At 33.7% G+C, this 16,425-nt stretch overlaps 2 protein-coding genes across 2 annotated transcripts; both read left to right on the top strand.

Moving 5' to 3' along the window:
- Nucleotides 1-273: 273 nt before the first annotated feature.
- LOC123206003 (probable glycosyltransferase At5g03795) lies at nt 274-3,676 on the top strand. The gene is made up of 3 exons (XM_044623096.1): nt 274-1,027; nt 1,718-2,285; nt 2,974-3,676. Exons 1-3 carry the CDS (start codon nt 694-696, stop codon nt 3,482-3,484), a joined length of 1,413 nt encoding a protein of 470 aa, XP_044479031.1. The 5' UTR covers nt 274-693; the 3' UTR covers nt 3,485-3,676.
- A 5,471-nt stretch (nt 3,677-9,147) lies between these two features.
- Nucleotides 9,148-16,301, top strand: LOC123198194 (protein EMBRYO SAC DEVELOPMENT ARREST 30-like). Its single transcript, XM_044612852.1, has 11 exons — nt 9,148-9,354; nt 9,452-9,671; nt 9,769-9,853; nt 10,679-10,749; nt 10,830-10,918; nt 11,020-11,263; nt 12,141-12,253; nt 12,450-12,540; nt 12,802-12,930; nt 13,134-13,684; nt 15,199-16,301. Exons 2-11 carry the CDS (start codon nt 9,504-9,506, stop codon nt 15,638-15,640), a joined length of 1,983 nt encoding a protein of 660 aa, XP_044468787.1. The 5' UTR covers nt 9,148-9,354; nt 9,452-9,503; the 3' UTR covers nt 15,641-16,301.
- The last annotated feature ends 124 nt before the right edge of the window (nt 16,302-16,425 follow it).

Below are 16,425 nucleotides of genomic sequence, written 5' to 3'. Positions count from 1 at the left end.
TTTTTTTTAGGATTAATCTTGTATGTGTTTGCATTTTTACTCAAGATTATTGTTTTTATTTTATTTTAAATTCATTTAAGGGAATAATTTTAATTCTCGACTAATTTATATAAGAATAATGTAACCCTTTTTAATGTTGCATTTTTTATTTTATTGCATGTTGAAGCTTTCCTCAAACTACTAATAATACATTCGAAACCAAACAACTACGCATATTCATTTTTTAGCATGCTTATACATACATTGAATTCTATCAAGCTCACTGAAGAACCACCATGCAACTCAATGATATGTAGGCAACATAGACAACATAGAAAGGGAGAGACAGCAATAATGAGGCCAATAAGGTATTTCATGGTACAGAAGAGATTGAATGTGAGACAGGTGAGATTGAATTTGAATAGATTGAGCTTAAAATCGAGCTCAAACAGTTTAAGCTCAAAATTGATTTCCAATCAAGATAGGACTAATTTTTAGAAAAGAAACGAATTGGAACGCTTGAGATCCAGGTCCAAGATAATTATTTTATTATTGTGGAATTTGACTCGACGAAATTCTGAATCTTGTCGTATTGACGTGAGCGTGTCCGCTCAGGCAGTCAGGCCAACCATCACGTTTCACTCAACTCTGTCTTCTGAAGATTTTTGCAACTGAAACCTTGAGTTTTGTTACTTGAAACTGAGCTTAGAATCAATGGCGGACAATTCATTAATCTTCCACTATTTCTCTCACCAGCGTTTCTTATTCAAAACCTTCTTCTTCATACCCACAACCTTAGCTCTCATTACAACCCTCGTTATTCTCGTTTACATCTCCATTACTTCTCATTTCTTCTTCGCCCACCACCACCACCACCACCACCACCGTCACCAACAACAATTCGCTCGTTTTGTTTATCCAAAACACCCACCTTCCCCACCCCACAATGTTTCTAATGACACCCACTTGTTTCTTGACTTGCCCCGTGGTGGGGGTGGCAGTGCCTCTGTGAGTCAACGCTCTGCCAGAGATCATTGGGGATCATCTGGTATGTGAATTCGAAGATTATTTGTTTGTGGGTATTCTTTGCTTTTTTCAATTTGTCTTTTGTTTCATGTATTGGGTCGTTGAATTTCTGTATCTGTTCCGATGATTTTGCTAAAATACCTTTTTTTCCCACATTGTATTTTGCGATGTTCAACAATGTGAAAGATTGAGACTTTTGATTCGCATGGTGCTTGAAATTGAAAGATCGTCAGAGACGTGTTTTGGAAGCTTGACATTGTCATTGTGTGTGAAAGAGTGAAGTTTTGTGCTGAAAGTGTCTTCTTTCAATTTTTTTTTTCCTGGTATATATTGGCTTACACTTGTGGTTTCTATATGTTAAATCAGGGGTATTGGAGAAAAGAATGAAATTTGTTGGCTTGTATTTATGCTGCTGAAGTGCATGATAAAGAGAAAAATGTATGAAGTTTTGTTTTAATCAGAAAATAGAATGTCACATTTGGTACTGTTGAACTTCTTACATCTTATGGGCACCATATTTTGCTGTCATCATTTTACTGAACACATAAGATTAATTAGTTCCATCTCATGGGTAATGGGAATTATAATCTGAACAAATTTAGTGTGAGTGTGGTCAGTAGAAGGTAGGAGGTTGAAACGACTTTAGATAATTTATATAGACTGTTATTGACTTAAGGCCAGAATCTGGAAACTGATGGATTTTATTGTTCAGGGAAATATATGAATAACAATGAGGTGTTCCATGACAGAGATATATTTTTGGAAGACTATAAACAAATGAACAGGAGCTTTAGGATATATGTTTATCCTCACAAGCAGAATGAACCTTTTGCAAATGTACTTTTGCCAGTGAATTTTGAACCCAGTGGCAATTATGCTAGTGAAAGCTACTTTAAGAGGGTCCTTATGCAGAGCCACTTTATCACAAAGAATCCGAATGAAGCAGATCTTTTCTTTTTGCCTTTTTCAATAGCAAGGTTGCGGCATGACCCTAGAATTGGTGTAGAGGGAATTCAACATTTTATCCAACATTACATCCTTAATATTAGTCAGAAGTACCCTTATTGGAATCGGACTGGGGGGGCTGATCATTTTTATGTTGCTTGTCATTCCGTTGGACGATCTGCTATGGATAAAGCTTGGACAGTTAAACTCAATGCCATACAAGTTGTGTGCTCGTCAAGCTATTATTTATCAAGTTATATACCTCACAAGGATGCATCTTTGCCACAAATTTGGCCAAGACATATTGACCCCCCAAACCTTGCTTCATCTAAAAGGTGAAAGACTTATTCCAATATGCTGTTTATTGAGTACATATTAGATAGACCAAAATTCTAATCGTAAAGGTTTTATCTTTGGCATAGTTTTATTTAATACAAATTATGTATATCACATGCCAGAGTTGTTTTTCATTCCCCTAGGTGGTTACAAAAAAGTGATTTATTAGTTCTCTTCCAATGTCTGTTTATTGTATCTCTGTCTACCATCAGTGGAACTCTGAGTCTTTGCGACCAAGAGATTTGCAGTTTACATGACTGTGAATTCACTACGATACATTCTAAGTAAGCCAGCTGTATTAAAATGGTCTTTTGCTCAAGCAGAATTCAAATATAGCTGGCTGATAATGTCCTGGAGGATATACACATCAAATGAAGGAGAAATGTTTATCTCTATGTGCATTATGGTCCATTTCTTTATGCATAGTTAGTTATTAAAGTTCTCTACTCATGTAGAGGGAGGAAAGCTTCATAATTTTGACTTTAGAATGTAAACTTATTAGCAAATGGAACCAGTTCTGGCTCATAATTTCTATTACTGATACAAAAGAAATAAATTATGCATACACACATGTATTGGGACTAAATTTGTTTGTATTAATTTGAAATTGTTGTCCACTTTTATTGTCCTTGGCATGCTGCCTGAGGTTTTGTCATTTAACTTTCATTGCAAAATATGGAATTACAGGAAGAAGCTTGCATTTTTTGCTGGATCAATCAACTCCCCAGTTCGTGAAAAACTTATTCAATATTGGAGAAATGACTCTGAGATATTTGCTCACTTTGGCCGGGTCAAAACATCTTATGCTGATGAGCTGCTTGGGAGTAAGTTTTGCCTTCATGTCAAAGGCTTTGAAGTAAACACAGCTCGTATAGCGGATTCATTATATTATGGGTGTGTACCGGTGATCATTGCAAACCACTATGATCTACCATTTGCTGACATACTAAATTGGAAGAGCTTCTCAGTTGTTGTTGCTACTCTAGATATCCCATTGCTGAAGAAAATTCTTAAGGAAATAAGCTCTGACAGATATTTATTGTTACAAAGTAATGTGATGAAGGTGCGCAAACATTTTCAGTGGCATCTTTTCCCTATTGATTATGATGCTTTTTATATGGTCCTGTATGAGTTATGGCTTAGACGAAGTTCTCTGGGCCTGAGGGTTCAGTTGAGTTCTTCATTCGATTCCTATTGATGATTGTATATTATTCTCAAAGGTTGTTTTGTAGGTCCCATTGGTGTGACTTTGTATAAATTTTGATTGATTCTTTTACTCCTGAAGTGGATTTCAAGTAAAAAAAAAAACACTTTTAAGTTTCTGAATTGATTATACATAATGGAATTACTTCTTATTTTTTTATAAATCATAGCTACTTTGGCGCCTCAATTTATGTTTCCAATATTTAACTTTTGTTCCTTTTTTTTTCCCTGTTCAGTAGAATGCTCCTTTAGCAACTCAATTTGTGGCAATTCATTCTTTTATGAATTTATTTACCATTTGCAGTTGTCATTTTCTGTTGACTTGGGTTTAGGACCTTTTAGAAAGTAAATGTTAAATTCTTTAACAGGTTATGGTTTGTTAAATGAGAAAGAATATTTTCTCTGTTTTTCATGAGAAATGAAAGAGCCAAACATGAAGTAACTGGTTATATATGATGGTAGAAACACTGTGAAATCTCAACAATTTATCATATTAGTTTATTTACACTGCTCATTCATAAATTGACACTTGTTATAAACTATGCGTGGTTGCTGATGCATACAAAAGGTCTGAAATAATCATTCGAAACTCCATATAAAATAGAAATAGAGATATCAGGTCAGTGCAAGTGATTAATAAACGCTCCATTTTTGCGAAAAACTTGCATCGCAACTTGTCATGAAGATATGCTTTTTATTCAACATTTGTTGAATTTAAATTTTCAAGAAAGCCAATCATACAGATGCTTGTTTACTTGGTTTTTAATGTCTTTCTGATCTGAGGTAATCTTTTTTAACATTTTTACTGCATATTGCTGTCTCATAGTTCCTTTGAACTTTGAAGTATGGATTAAACTATGTATTCCTTCATAAAAAAAGGCTACTGGTTTTCATCTGCAACTACTTTTCTTCTTCCGTTCAGTGGGTTATTTATCCTGTTCTCCCTCTTATCCGGTCCAGAAACATTCTTATAAAGTGATTCTGTTCCTCATATTATTAAGTTTAGCTCTTGTTTACTCTCATGTCATTCTCATCTACATATCCAAAACTTCAGAGCTGTTGCCGATCAATCAAATATAATACGGGCATATTCGAGGACCTTTAATTAGACACTTGCCTTTTTCAACTGTAACCCAACAAACCATTCCAGTTGCACTTCACAATGCTTCAAAAAACTTGTTTGATTCATTGAAAACTGCTAAGTTGACAATGGATAACCTTCAGTTGGGCTTGAAAGGGATGCCGACTTTTGTCTTTCTTGCTTTCTTTCTTTTTCCTCGGTTCTGACTGTTTAACTGCATTTTTTACTATCTAATGGCCTTGCAGGAATCAACTGGATTGAAAATTACCTTTTTGTGCTTCTCTTTTCCTGGTTGTTCACGTACAATAAATGATATCTAAGTCCAAGTGCTTGTTAGATAGAATACAAATCCAGGAGAACTCACATTACAAATGATATTTCTTTTTTATATATGTGAGAGAAGAAAGATTGTAAGGAAGAAATGAAACCATTAACATAGCGCTACTGTATTCCATTTTTTTATGACAGGAAACAGAACTTGTTCATACTAATTGGTTCTTTAATACATTCTTAGAGTTTGATGAGGATAAGATTATTCTTATATTACTAGATATGTGCATGAATTCCCAGGGATTGAGTGCTCAGTAGTTATATGCAAAGTCTGAGATTTGTGCTTTGGCATTTGGGTTTATGCATAGAACATGTTATGTAGCGTGTGCACCTAGTTTTAAGTACATAACTGGATGCCCAAATGATATATTATAATGTGATTGAGTATTACTTTATCTTTAATTCAAAATCACTTAATCATTTGATGAAACATCATTTGAATATCTAATTGAATTGCGTGCATATAGTTTTATTGTTATACATAATCAGTTGGCCCTTCTTTTCTTGCTTTTTTCTAGTTCCGTATGAGCATTGGCCTGGAAATTTTGTTAGTACTTGTGTATTAAAGATGCAGGAACAAAGTATGAACTTCATTTGATTACTTCAGTTTGTACCAGTATGCAGATAATATGTATCGTGTATCATATAACACATATTTTTAAAATAAAAATAAAATAATAAAAATTATAATTATTACATCATTATCATGAAGGATAACATAACTTCAAATATCTTTACTATATTATCCCTTAGTTATATTGAACATTCTCTTTATTGGTTTTTGAGAATTGAACAATTTAATGATTCTCGTAATATTTAAAATGTTAATATGAAATTGAAAAAAGTTTATTTTAATTTTTTTTCCAAAATTTTTGGAAAATGAGCAACATGAGGCCAACGCTATCAACAATTAATAGCAAGAGGATTTCGTGCCGATCGTACCTGTTGGTTGGGTGGCCCGACCTTTAGCAGTTATCCTGCCCCTGTGGGCACTCTAATGTACATTGCATGAAGGCCAAAGAACTATTTTACCCCCAAATTTTAGTGTATTAATAGTCATATCTACAAGGTTTAAAAAACTCAAAGTTCCACTCATAAACTAATTTCTACTAAAAAAAAGAGTAAAGTCATCATTTTATTAATTATATTAAAAAAATATAAAATTTATTATGTTTTTCCCTTATAATTTTAAAAACTAACAAATTTACCTCTGTCTAAAGTTTTCTAATTTTCAAAAGTAACATTTCTCCTCCTCCCCCAAAACTAATTTCTGTAAAAAAAAAGTAAGAGTAAAACCATTATTTCATTAATTATAGGCCAAATGACTATTTTCCACCCAAGGTATACTATTTTCCCAAGTTTTCTCTTGTTAATTTTGAAAATCTCATTTACCTATTCATGGACGGTTAAAATTAATGATTTAAAGGGTAAAACCATTATTTCATTAATTATAGGCCAAATTAATGGTTTAGTTTTCAATCTTCGATGTCAAATCCAACACCATTGTCGATGACGAAGCTTTCTTGACGCATCACCATGCTGTAGCGACCTCTAATCTCTTCTCTGAAACGTCGATTGACCTAGATCTGATATCGTCTTTGTCTGAAAAGACGATCATCTTCTCAAAAGAAGATGTACGGGAAGATGAAGAGCTTCGTCGCAACTTTCCAAATGAAAGACGATGCTAGATCTGGGTTGATCGGCATTCCAAAAAAGGGAAGAGAGGTCATCGGGGATATCAATCCCCGTCCCCGTCCCCGTAGGGGATATCAATCCCCGTCCCCGCCCCGTCCCCGTTGCGGGGACAAAAAATAATCCCCGTCCCCTCCCCGCGAAGGAAAATCCCCTCCCCGTCCCCGCGGGGAAAAATCCCCTCCCCATCCCCGCCCCGTCCCCGTGGGGAAAAATCCCCTCCCCATCCCCGCCCCGTCCCCGCGGGGAAAAATCCCCTCCCAATACCCATAAATATAAATTTTAATTCTTTTATGTATTTCAATAAATAAAATAAATCATATTCTCTCAAAATATCACTTGCTACAAGAGCTACAAAATATTCATTATTATTTTAGTTCAAATACAAAGTTTTCATAAAATCTAACAATATGCAATAATCAATCTCTTCATTAGTAGCTCTTCATGTATGTGATTTAGGGTAATTTTATAATAACATTAAATTTAACACTTTTCATTCACTTCAATTGATTTTATCAAGTTTATAATTTGTTTTTTTTTTTTTGTATAAAACCTGGTGGATTGACTAACTAAGTTTTGAAGTTGAAATAAAATTAATTTGGTGCATTTGCATTTTATGATAATGAGATTCTGGAGTTTTTTTAATATATTAGATTGATAGTTCAGAAATTAGTAAAAGTTGATAATTGATAATTAAAAAATTAGTAAAATTAAAGTTATAGTTTTAATAAATCATAGTATAAAAATTTCTAGAACTTAATAGTTTAGAAATTATTATATTAATATATTAGATTTAAGGGGTGGAAAGGGGTGGGGTGGGGAGGGGATGGGCCGGGCCGGGCCGGGGCGGGGAGGGGAGGGGAGGGGAGGGGCGGGGCGGGGACATATGTATCCCCGTCCCCGACCCGTCCCCGACTACGGGGATTTTTTTCATCCCCATCCCGGCCCCTTTCCCCGTTTTTATCGGGGAATCCCCTCCCCGTTAGGGTCGGGGAGGGTCGAGGCCCCTAAAATCGGATTCAAATTGCCATCTCTAATAGTAGTGCATTGGGAAAGCTTCGTCATTGGGGGTAGCACCGGATTTGGCATTTTGAACTCAGAAAAGAGTTCAAAATTTAAAATGTTAATATGAAATTGAAAAAAGTTTATTTTAATTGTTTTTCCAAAATTTTTGGAAAATGAACTACATGAGGCCAACGCTATCAACAATTAATAGCAAGAGGATTTCGTGCCGATCGTATCTGCTGGTTGGGTGGGCCGACCTTTAGCAGTTAACCTGCCCCTGTGGGCACTCTAATTTATATTGCATGAAGGCCAAACTATATGTCACCCCCAAGTTTTAGTGCATTGTTAGTCATACCTACAGCGTTTAAAAACCTAAAGTTTCACTCATAGACAAACTTCTACTAAAAAAAAAAAAGTAAGAGTAAAGTCATTATTTTATTAATTATATTAAAAAAATATAAAATTTATTATTTTTTCCTCTATAGTTTTAAAAACTGATAAATTTACCTCTATCTAAAATTTTTTAACTTTCAAAATTAATATTTCCTTCTCCTAAAACTAACTTCTGTTAAAAAAAGTAGAGATAAAATCGTTATTTCATTAATTATATTAAAAAATATAAAATTTATTATATTTTTCACTTACAGATTTAAAAACTAACAAATTTACCCCTGTTTAAAGTTTTCTAATTTTCAAAAGTAATATTACCCCCCTCAAAACTTAGAGTTTATTTTCCAGAGGCTCTCTGATCACCAAAGAAAGAGCTTCAACCCACCATCTCATCAGCTACCTTCGAAGCTTTCAAATAACCCACTAGAGACTTATCTTTGTTGATTCTAGAAAAATCGACAAAAACTCATCTTCGTCGATTCAAACAAATTAATGCATCTTCATTGATTTGTTTAGAATCGACAAAGGCGTGTCCTCATCGCCTCTTCTTCTATCGGAGAGTAAAGCTCTAGTGGCCAACGAGAAGTCAATTGAAACATTGTCATCGGTTGCCAGATGTGATGATCAAAGAATGTCTGAAAAATAATCTCTAAGTTTTGGAGGAGAATGCTATATTTGAAAGTTAGAAAACTTTAGACAAGAATACAGTTATTAATTTTTAAAACTATAAAGGAAAAATATTATAAATTTTATTTTTTAATATAATTAATAAAATAATAATTTTTACTTTTACCTTGTTTTAATGAAAGTTAACTTATAAGTAGGATTACGGGTTTTTTAAATCTTGTGGGTGTGACAAAAAGCCACTAAAACTTGGGGTCAAACAGTACTTTGGCCTTGCAGACGATCACTTGAATAAGAAACACTCAACATCGAAGCAATCAATTCGAATTTCACTTAACTTTCACTCTCAAACAAACAAACGCTACAAAATCCCTGCCGGATTTGACGTTGTCTCATAAAATTATGTATATTTATTTTTATATATAATTTATATACATAAATAAAGAGTTATAATCTTTATTATATGATGACACATATTTTAAAATTGTTTAACTATGATAACATATTATCATATATATAAATTGTGTAGCAAAAATAGGTTCACAGCGTTGCTCAATATTTTCTCAGCTTCGAAACGCACTCCATTTCTCTTTTACTCTCTTCGTCATCCCAGATTCAAAACCTCATGTTTGGTTCCCGAGAAAGTCGTGGGAAAACTAAAAGAAAGTCAAAATTTGAGCCCAAATCTTTTATTTTTAGTACTTAAGTTTAAATCAGTTGACTTGAAGCTTTACACTTTTCAGGTAAGTTCGAATCGTGTTTCTTTACAATGTAGGTAGTTTGTTGGGTTTTCTGTTTTCTAACCAGATTTGATTTTTATTGCTTGAATTTGTAATGCAGGGTTTTGTTTTTGTTGTCGGAGATCAAGGTTGAATTTCTTTGATGAGAAAAGATGTTGTTCAATTCAAAGCTAAAATGGGTAGCTTTATTTGTGCTTGGTATGTCAATGGCATCTCTAGTGGTGCACCTTTCTATCACAAAATTTTCAAGTATGGGTTTGGTACAATATAGTCCGTTGTCTGGTTTTCGCCAGGAGTTTGGTTCTTTGATTGGCACTCAGGTGAGCTTTGTATGCTATTTATTTATTTATTTTAATAATTGTTTAATTGTGTATGGATGGGATGCTTAGTTAGCTATTGTGCTTTGTTATTTAATAGGGTCGTTGGAACAAGAAGTTATGGGGGCCTATCAAGTCGTTAGAGTCTTTGCAGCCATATGCGAACCCCAGGATCAATTATCCTGGTATTGGGTTTACCTCAACTTGCTATGCGTTTATTTATTTACTTATGCTTTCTTCTTTTTTGTCCATTTTATTTGGTTGTATCCCCTTTTTTCTCTGATAATTGGTTTTAAGGAGGTATTGTGAAACGGTTTGTGCTGCAGCAATAATATATCTACTTTCTTTTGAGTGAGAACATAATTATGATGTTAATTAAACTTAGTGGTCATTCCGGATATGATTTCTTGATCCTTGCATTAGTGTGAAGCAATTTTTGGATGAATTAGTGATGAGTTATTGTTGTTTGGTTAGATACTATCTGTATATGATTGAAAAAATGTTTTGTAATTGTTTTCATCTTTTGTCTTTTTATTTTTCTTTCCCAAAAGTTTTTAGATTTTCAAAAGAAATGTAATAAGATCAAATAGCTGTTTTCTTTCCATGTAAACTCTGTATGTGGTTGGAAGAGGATTTGTCCTTTGGTTTTGAAATCTCACACTCGCTTTTATGTGGTTTATTCATTTAGATTGTGAGGGAAGAATGGTACACAAACGTAGATTTAAGATGTTAAGATTAAATCACTTTGCATCCTACAGGATCTTTTAATGCTGTTGATCCTGTATAATGTGTCCCCTGTGTTAACTTTGTGCTCATTATTAATATACTTTTTGTTTCTTATAAAACTTAAAAAAACAGATTTGCAAGATCTGTGACTATATCCTTATTTTTATTTTTTAATTGACTTAATTAATTCTTCATTTTTCCATTGATAGATAATTCTATAGTTTTAAATTTCTACACTACTTCTCTGGGTAGATTAATACCTGTTCTTTTGCATTTCTATACAGCTCCAAATGAAAAGAGCAATGGTTTCATCTATGCCAAAATTTTTGGTGGGTTTGACAAGATAAGATCTTCGGTATGATTCATTTGGACATTTAAAATTTATCTTTGTTAAATTTCTATAGAGAGTTCATAACTTTTTTGTTAATTTTCTAGATCTGTGATCTTGTCACCATATCCAGGCTTTTAAATGCTACTCTTGTCATTCCAGAGATTCAACAGTGTCTTCGCTCAAAAGGAATCAGGTATCTTAACTAACTTTCTTAAACATTTATTAAAATGTAAGTCTCTGGTACTAGTGGCACTTATAGTTTTTTTGCTTCTTTCCCTTTCTATTGTCACACAGTTATAAGTTCAAGAGTTTTTCCTATCTCTATGATGAAGAGCAATTCATAGCATCACTCACAAATGATGTAATCATTGTGAAGAGCCTCCCAGAAAATTTGAAGGCAGCTAGGAAGAGAAATGAGTTCCCTAATTTTAAGCCTAAAAGTTCAGCTTCTCCAGATTATTATATCAAAGAAATTTTACCACAATTAAAGAAAGCCAAAGCTATTGGATTGATTCTTACTGATGGAGGATGCCTGCAGGTTGGGTAGAATCATACATTATGAATAATTTTAGTGAACCATGGTGTTTTCTTCTTCATCGGACTTTGAGTTTTATCTATTATAGATTACATATTATGGGTCCGTGTGGTATGACATATTCAAGTTAAGCTTATAGAAGAAGAGCTCATTAGAGTAGAGCTTTTGAAAATATAGCTTAAAAATTTGTTAGTTGTTTAGTTAGGAACACATAGAAGAGCTTTTTCTAGTATTAGCTAACTAGAAGGGGCTTCAATACACAAGAATAGATCAAGCCGAATTTCTAATTTTAGCACTTCGAATGGGCTTAAATCTTGAGCTTCTCCTATAAACCATAAAATTTCTAGTATTAATTTTCTTAGTGTTTATTGGAAAACATGATCTGAAGAACACAAAATCCTTTCTCCATACCAAAATACTAGTAATAAATCCATTCTCATTATTTTTATTCTTCCAAATATTGTTTCCAAAGTATTCTACTAGGCTTTTAAGACCCAGAATTTTATTTTTCATTTTCATTCTATGAAATGGTTTTTGGAAAACAGTTTTGGAAAATAATGCTGAATGAATGTGAACATTCTTGTTGCCAGCTTCGCTTGATGAAGAACTTCATTCCTAGTTGGTCTTAGTCACTTTTGTCTCTTCCAGTCTTGTTTTAAGATTGTTATGATTGGTATTCATATAGGTTTTTATTTTTATTCAATGGTTATTGCCCAAAGTTTGGATTCAGGAATTGATTATGGATGCTATTTTTGTAATCTGTTTTGTCGGAGCTTATAATTATGCTTTAGTGATTAAGAGTCTAAATCTTTTGTTAGGATTCCTCTATTTCTAGATGATTTTAAGAGTCCTATTAAAGCAATTCTTTTCCTCTTTTAAGTCCATTCTTCCACCAACCATGTCCGAGCTTCAGAGACTTAGATGCAGGGTTGCCTTCCATGCACTCCAGTTTCGTCCTGGAATTCAGATTCTTGGCCAGCGTATGATGGAGAGGTATAGTCTTCGTGCTTGTCTTACTGCTATAATAATATTGCATGTGGCAAGATTTATGTTATGGTTGTTGAAGCTGATTGTTTCTTTTCCACAAACAAATGTATTTGTGTTATGGTTGTTGATTTCTCCATTTCTGATATGTCAGAATTGTTTGGCTGCCTTTGATGAATCTGATATTTCTAGTTTCTTTACACAGATTACGATCATGGGGCCATCCAATTCTAGCTTATCATCCTGGTTTAGGGAGAGACACCTTGGCATATCATGGTTGTGCAGAACTTTTCCAGGTTGGTTATTGAAGTCTTTTCCCTTTCTTACCATTTTTTAGCATTTAAATGACTCTTTACCTGATCCTTTTTTTAAAGTCTCACCATAGTTTTGATCATTTTCTTTGTTACATCTAAAATGGAAGGAGCAAGTAGTATGAGTGCTTTCTTCCTTTTAGTGTATTTCATGGGAGTATTGCCTCAATAAAGAATGAATTAACAGATTCATCAAGTTATCAATAATTTTCCTGCTGTCATCTTATAACTTGGTGCTTTTTCTAGGATGTTCACACTGAACTCATACAACAGCGAAGGGCACAGATGATCAAACAAGGGATTGTTAAAGAAAAACTTAGTGTAGATTCACACTTGCTTAGAGAAAATGGTTCATGTCCCCTAATGCCTGAAGAGGTATGCTTGATGTCAAAATTTTTCTTCCTAATGATGTATGTGAACATTTCAGTTTGTAGTAGCCATGATTGGTACTTAGTTAATCTGGACTGGCCTGATAATTCCAAGTTTTTAATTCTTGGGTTTTGTAAAAGCTTTTTCAAATTGACATCCACATGTAACATCATAGTTGACTGGATTTTTTTACATTCAAACCTTTTCAGGTTGGAGTTCTCCTTCGGGCAATGGGCTATTCTCCTAAAACAATTATATACCTTGCAGGTTCTGAAACTTTTGGTGGTCAACGTGTTCTTATCCCTCTACGTTCCATGTTTGCCAATTTAGTTGATCGCACTTCCTTGTGCAGCAAGAAAGAATTGTCTGATGTTATTGGTCCCGAAACATCACTTCCTCTAGAACCTTTTCAACCACCTCCTGCCAAAAGTGCGAAGCAATTGAAAGAAGAGTGGAATAAGGCTGGTCCACGGCCTCGACCTCTTCCTCCACCTCCAGGTAGACCCATTTATCAACATGAAAAAGAAGGTTGGTATGGGTGGATCACTGAGACAGACACAGAACCAAATCCTTCTGTTATGGATTTGAGGATGCAAGGACACAGGTTACTCTGGGATGCTCTTGATTATATTATCTCTGTCGAAGCTGATGCATTCTTTCCTGGTTTTCACAATGATGGTAAATGGCCGGATTTTGCTAGTTTGGTTATGGGACATAGGCTTTACGAGAGTGCTTCTTCTAGAACATATAGGCCGGACAGGTAAGACAAGCTTAAATTCATGTCATGAATTTTGATGTGTTGATTATTTTTATGCAATACTTGGATAGTATAGTGTTTGATTCTTTTTCTTAAGTCTCATTACAACTTCGAGTTAGGTAGGAAAAAATCTAGAACACAAGGGATTACTACACAGTACTAGTCTATTTATTATATTATGTATGAATTCATTTCTCTCTCATTTTATCTTTACATTTTACTAGGATTGATGGTTGTTAAATTGAATAATTATGCTTGACATGCACGCATTGGCATACAATATGGAGATGCAATATACTTATACCAAGGACTATTATGAGTTCCTATTTTTTTTAAATGTAAGTGTATCTTTTGTCTTTTAAAAAAAAAAAAAGGAAATACAAAAACCAATAATTTTACACATATGTCCTCTATAAATGTAAGTTGCGCTTGTGTTTTTGTTTCAAATGTAAACATTATTTTCAAATAAAGTCTCCTTTGTAAAATAATATCATGCAATTAATAGCAAGAGATTTAAAAGGAGGATAAGGAGAACAGACTTAAGAAAGATAGGATTTCTAGTGATTGTAATTCCTGATCACTGTCATTTGTTAGTCATGCATGATTAAAAAGAAATAATCATCATCATCATCATCATCATAATAATAGTAATAATAATGAAAGATAATAGCTTTTGGTTTTATGGGTAGGAAATAAATGTATTTTATGCATGTATATTATGGTGTATTTTCAACATATTTAAAATTGGGACAAGTTAACACATTTGCATTCAAATAACAGCTGCCATAATATTTGGCCTTTTCTAACGATAAAATTATCTTATAGTTGAGGTATACGCGGCCAATGATTTTATGTTTCGCTCATCTATCCTTATAATTAATGTGATTGGTGGTTGTAAAATTAAATAATCTACATGACATGCATTGGTTTCTGGTGTGATTGATGTATCATCCCATTTACTAAAATAAGAAATTATTTAAGATATTTAATTGATTTGTATTAAGTTTATATGGACCCAAAAAAGTAAAAATAAAAAAAAATTTCATGATATCTACTTCTGTATTCATTATTGTCCATGTGTTTTACCAATATTCAGCTATATTACAAAGCAATTGGTTGTTGGCCAGTTTGACTTTTCCAATAAGTTTTTTTTTTTTTTCAATTGTCACGGAGAAAGTATTGGTAGCTGTGGGTAAAAAGAGTAAGACTAAGTAAACTAACATCGAGTACTGATTTGTGTGCAAATGATGACATGCCATGTGATTGGGTGTTAGTACAGAATAGTTTTGTTGGAGTAAAAAACCTATTAAGTTTTATTATGTCTAGATAATGTAGAGTCTATGATTAATGGATAGTTGCCATTCTTTAGCTTATTTTTCTTGTTGGACTTGTCTACTTTGTATTAGATAAATATATAACTGTTTTTTATTCTGGTAAAAGATAAGATTACCTCTGGTATCACTGATTTATGCATCTTGATAGTACTTCTCTAACACCTGCATTTTTCTTTTCATCAGAAAAGTTATTGCCAAATTATTCAACTTTACTCGTGAGAATATGTACCATCCCAAGCATAATTGGACCCTTTCAGTGAAGGAACATCTGAACAAAAGCCTGAGTGAAGAGGGCCTTATCAGGCAATCCTTGGTGTCGAAACCGAGGTCTTTTTTGTCACACCCACTTCCAGAATGTTCTTGTAGAATTTCATCTGTGAAGCTCCCAAATCAATTAAAAGGTAATGGTGGTCGTTTTCTGTATGGTAGTGAAGATGAATGCCCCAAATGGATACAGCATGGTCAAGAAGAAGCTGCTTCTTTAGAAGCACATGGTATGAATGATGATAGTGAATCTTTAGATTATGAAGATACATCTGAACTGCCGGAATCTGATGATAACGGTGGCAAAAATACTGCAACATTGCCCTTTGATCGTGATGAGGAATGGGATCCTAATGACTAGAATCTAATACAAAAAAGGACAAGATTTCCTGGTATTATCAACAGAGGCTGCACTCAGTTGCGTTATTTTCTTCTGGAATGTATTTCTTTTGGAGATAGAAGGTGACATACTAAGCTATATCTTTTTTAAATTCACACTTGTAGCATAGTACTGGAAAGTGTTCAAATTTATTCTTTTTGAGTACATTCAAGAAATTCTCTAGTTGCAGAATAGAAAACTAGTTGTATAACTTTATAGGTCAAACCTTTTTTGTGGGGAAAAACTAGTACAGTGAGCGCAAGATGATTACAGGCATAGCAGAGAATGATCATATTCTTTTGGGAAACTGGGAATGTTCCAGAGTGGAGAAGTATTATGTGAATCTTGAAGTTATAGTACCATCTAAATCTGTATCTCTATGCTATGATCATTGAGGTACCAAGAATTTTTGTTTTGTATACTGAGAACTGCATTTCATGTCAGAGTGTAAATTTTCTTTCGGAAGAATATCAATGATGAGATATTTTTTCTGGTGATGTTTCTCGAATCTTTTTTGGGTATGACAATGTCGCACCCTCGTATGTTTTGTGCTAATGTCTTTGGGCGAAATTGTAAAAAACTTTGATGGCACCTTTCTTCATCCATTCTAAATGGTTAGGGTTGGAAGTTGATTTTGGGTTTTTGGATTTGTTCAAGTTGTAGTAATCTCTCCTTTTTTGGTTTTATGATAGTCTTTTGGAAGCTTTAAAAGGAATACATGATTCAGTGTTTGAGTTTGTGAATTTCTTGCAGTAACACAGACTATG

Source organism: Mangifera indica, chromosome 2, assembly GCF_011075055.1.
Source record: "Mangifera indica cultivar Alphonso chromosome 2, CATAS_Mindica_2.1, whole genome shotgun sequence".
NCBI classification, from domain to species: Eukaryota; Viridiplantae; Streptophyta; class Magnoliopsida; order Sapindales; family Anacardiaceae; genus Mangifera; species Mangifera indica.
The sequence above is the reverse complement of the archived record's forward strand: the minus strand, read 5'-3'. Positions and strand labels throughout refer to the sequence as shown.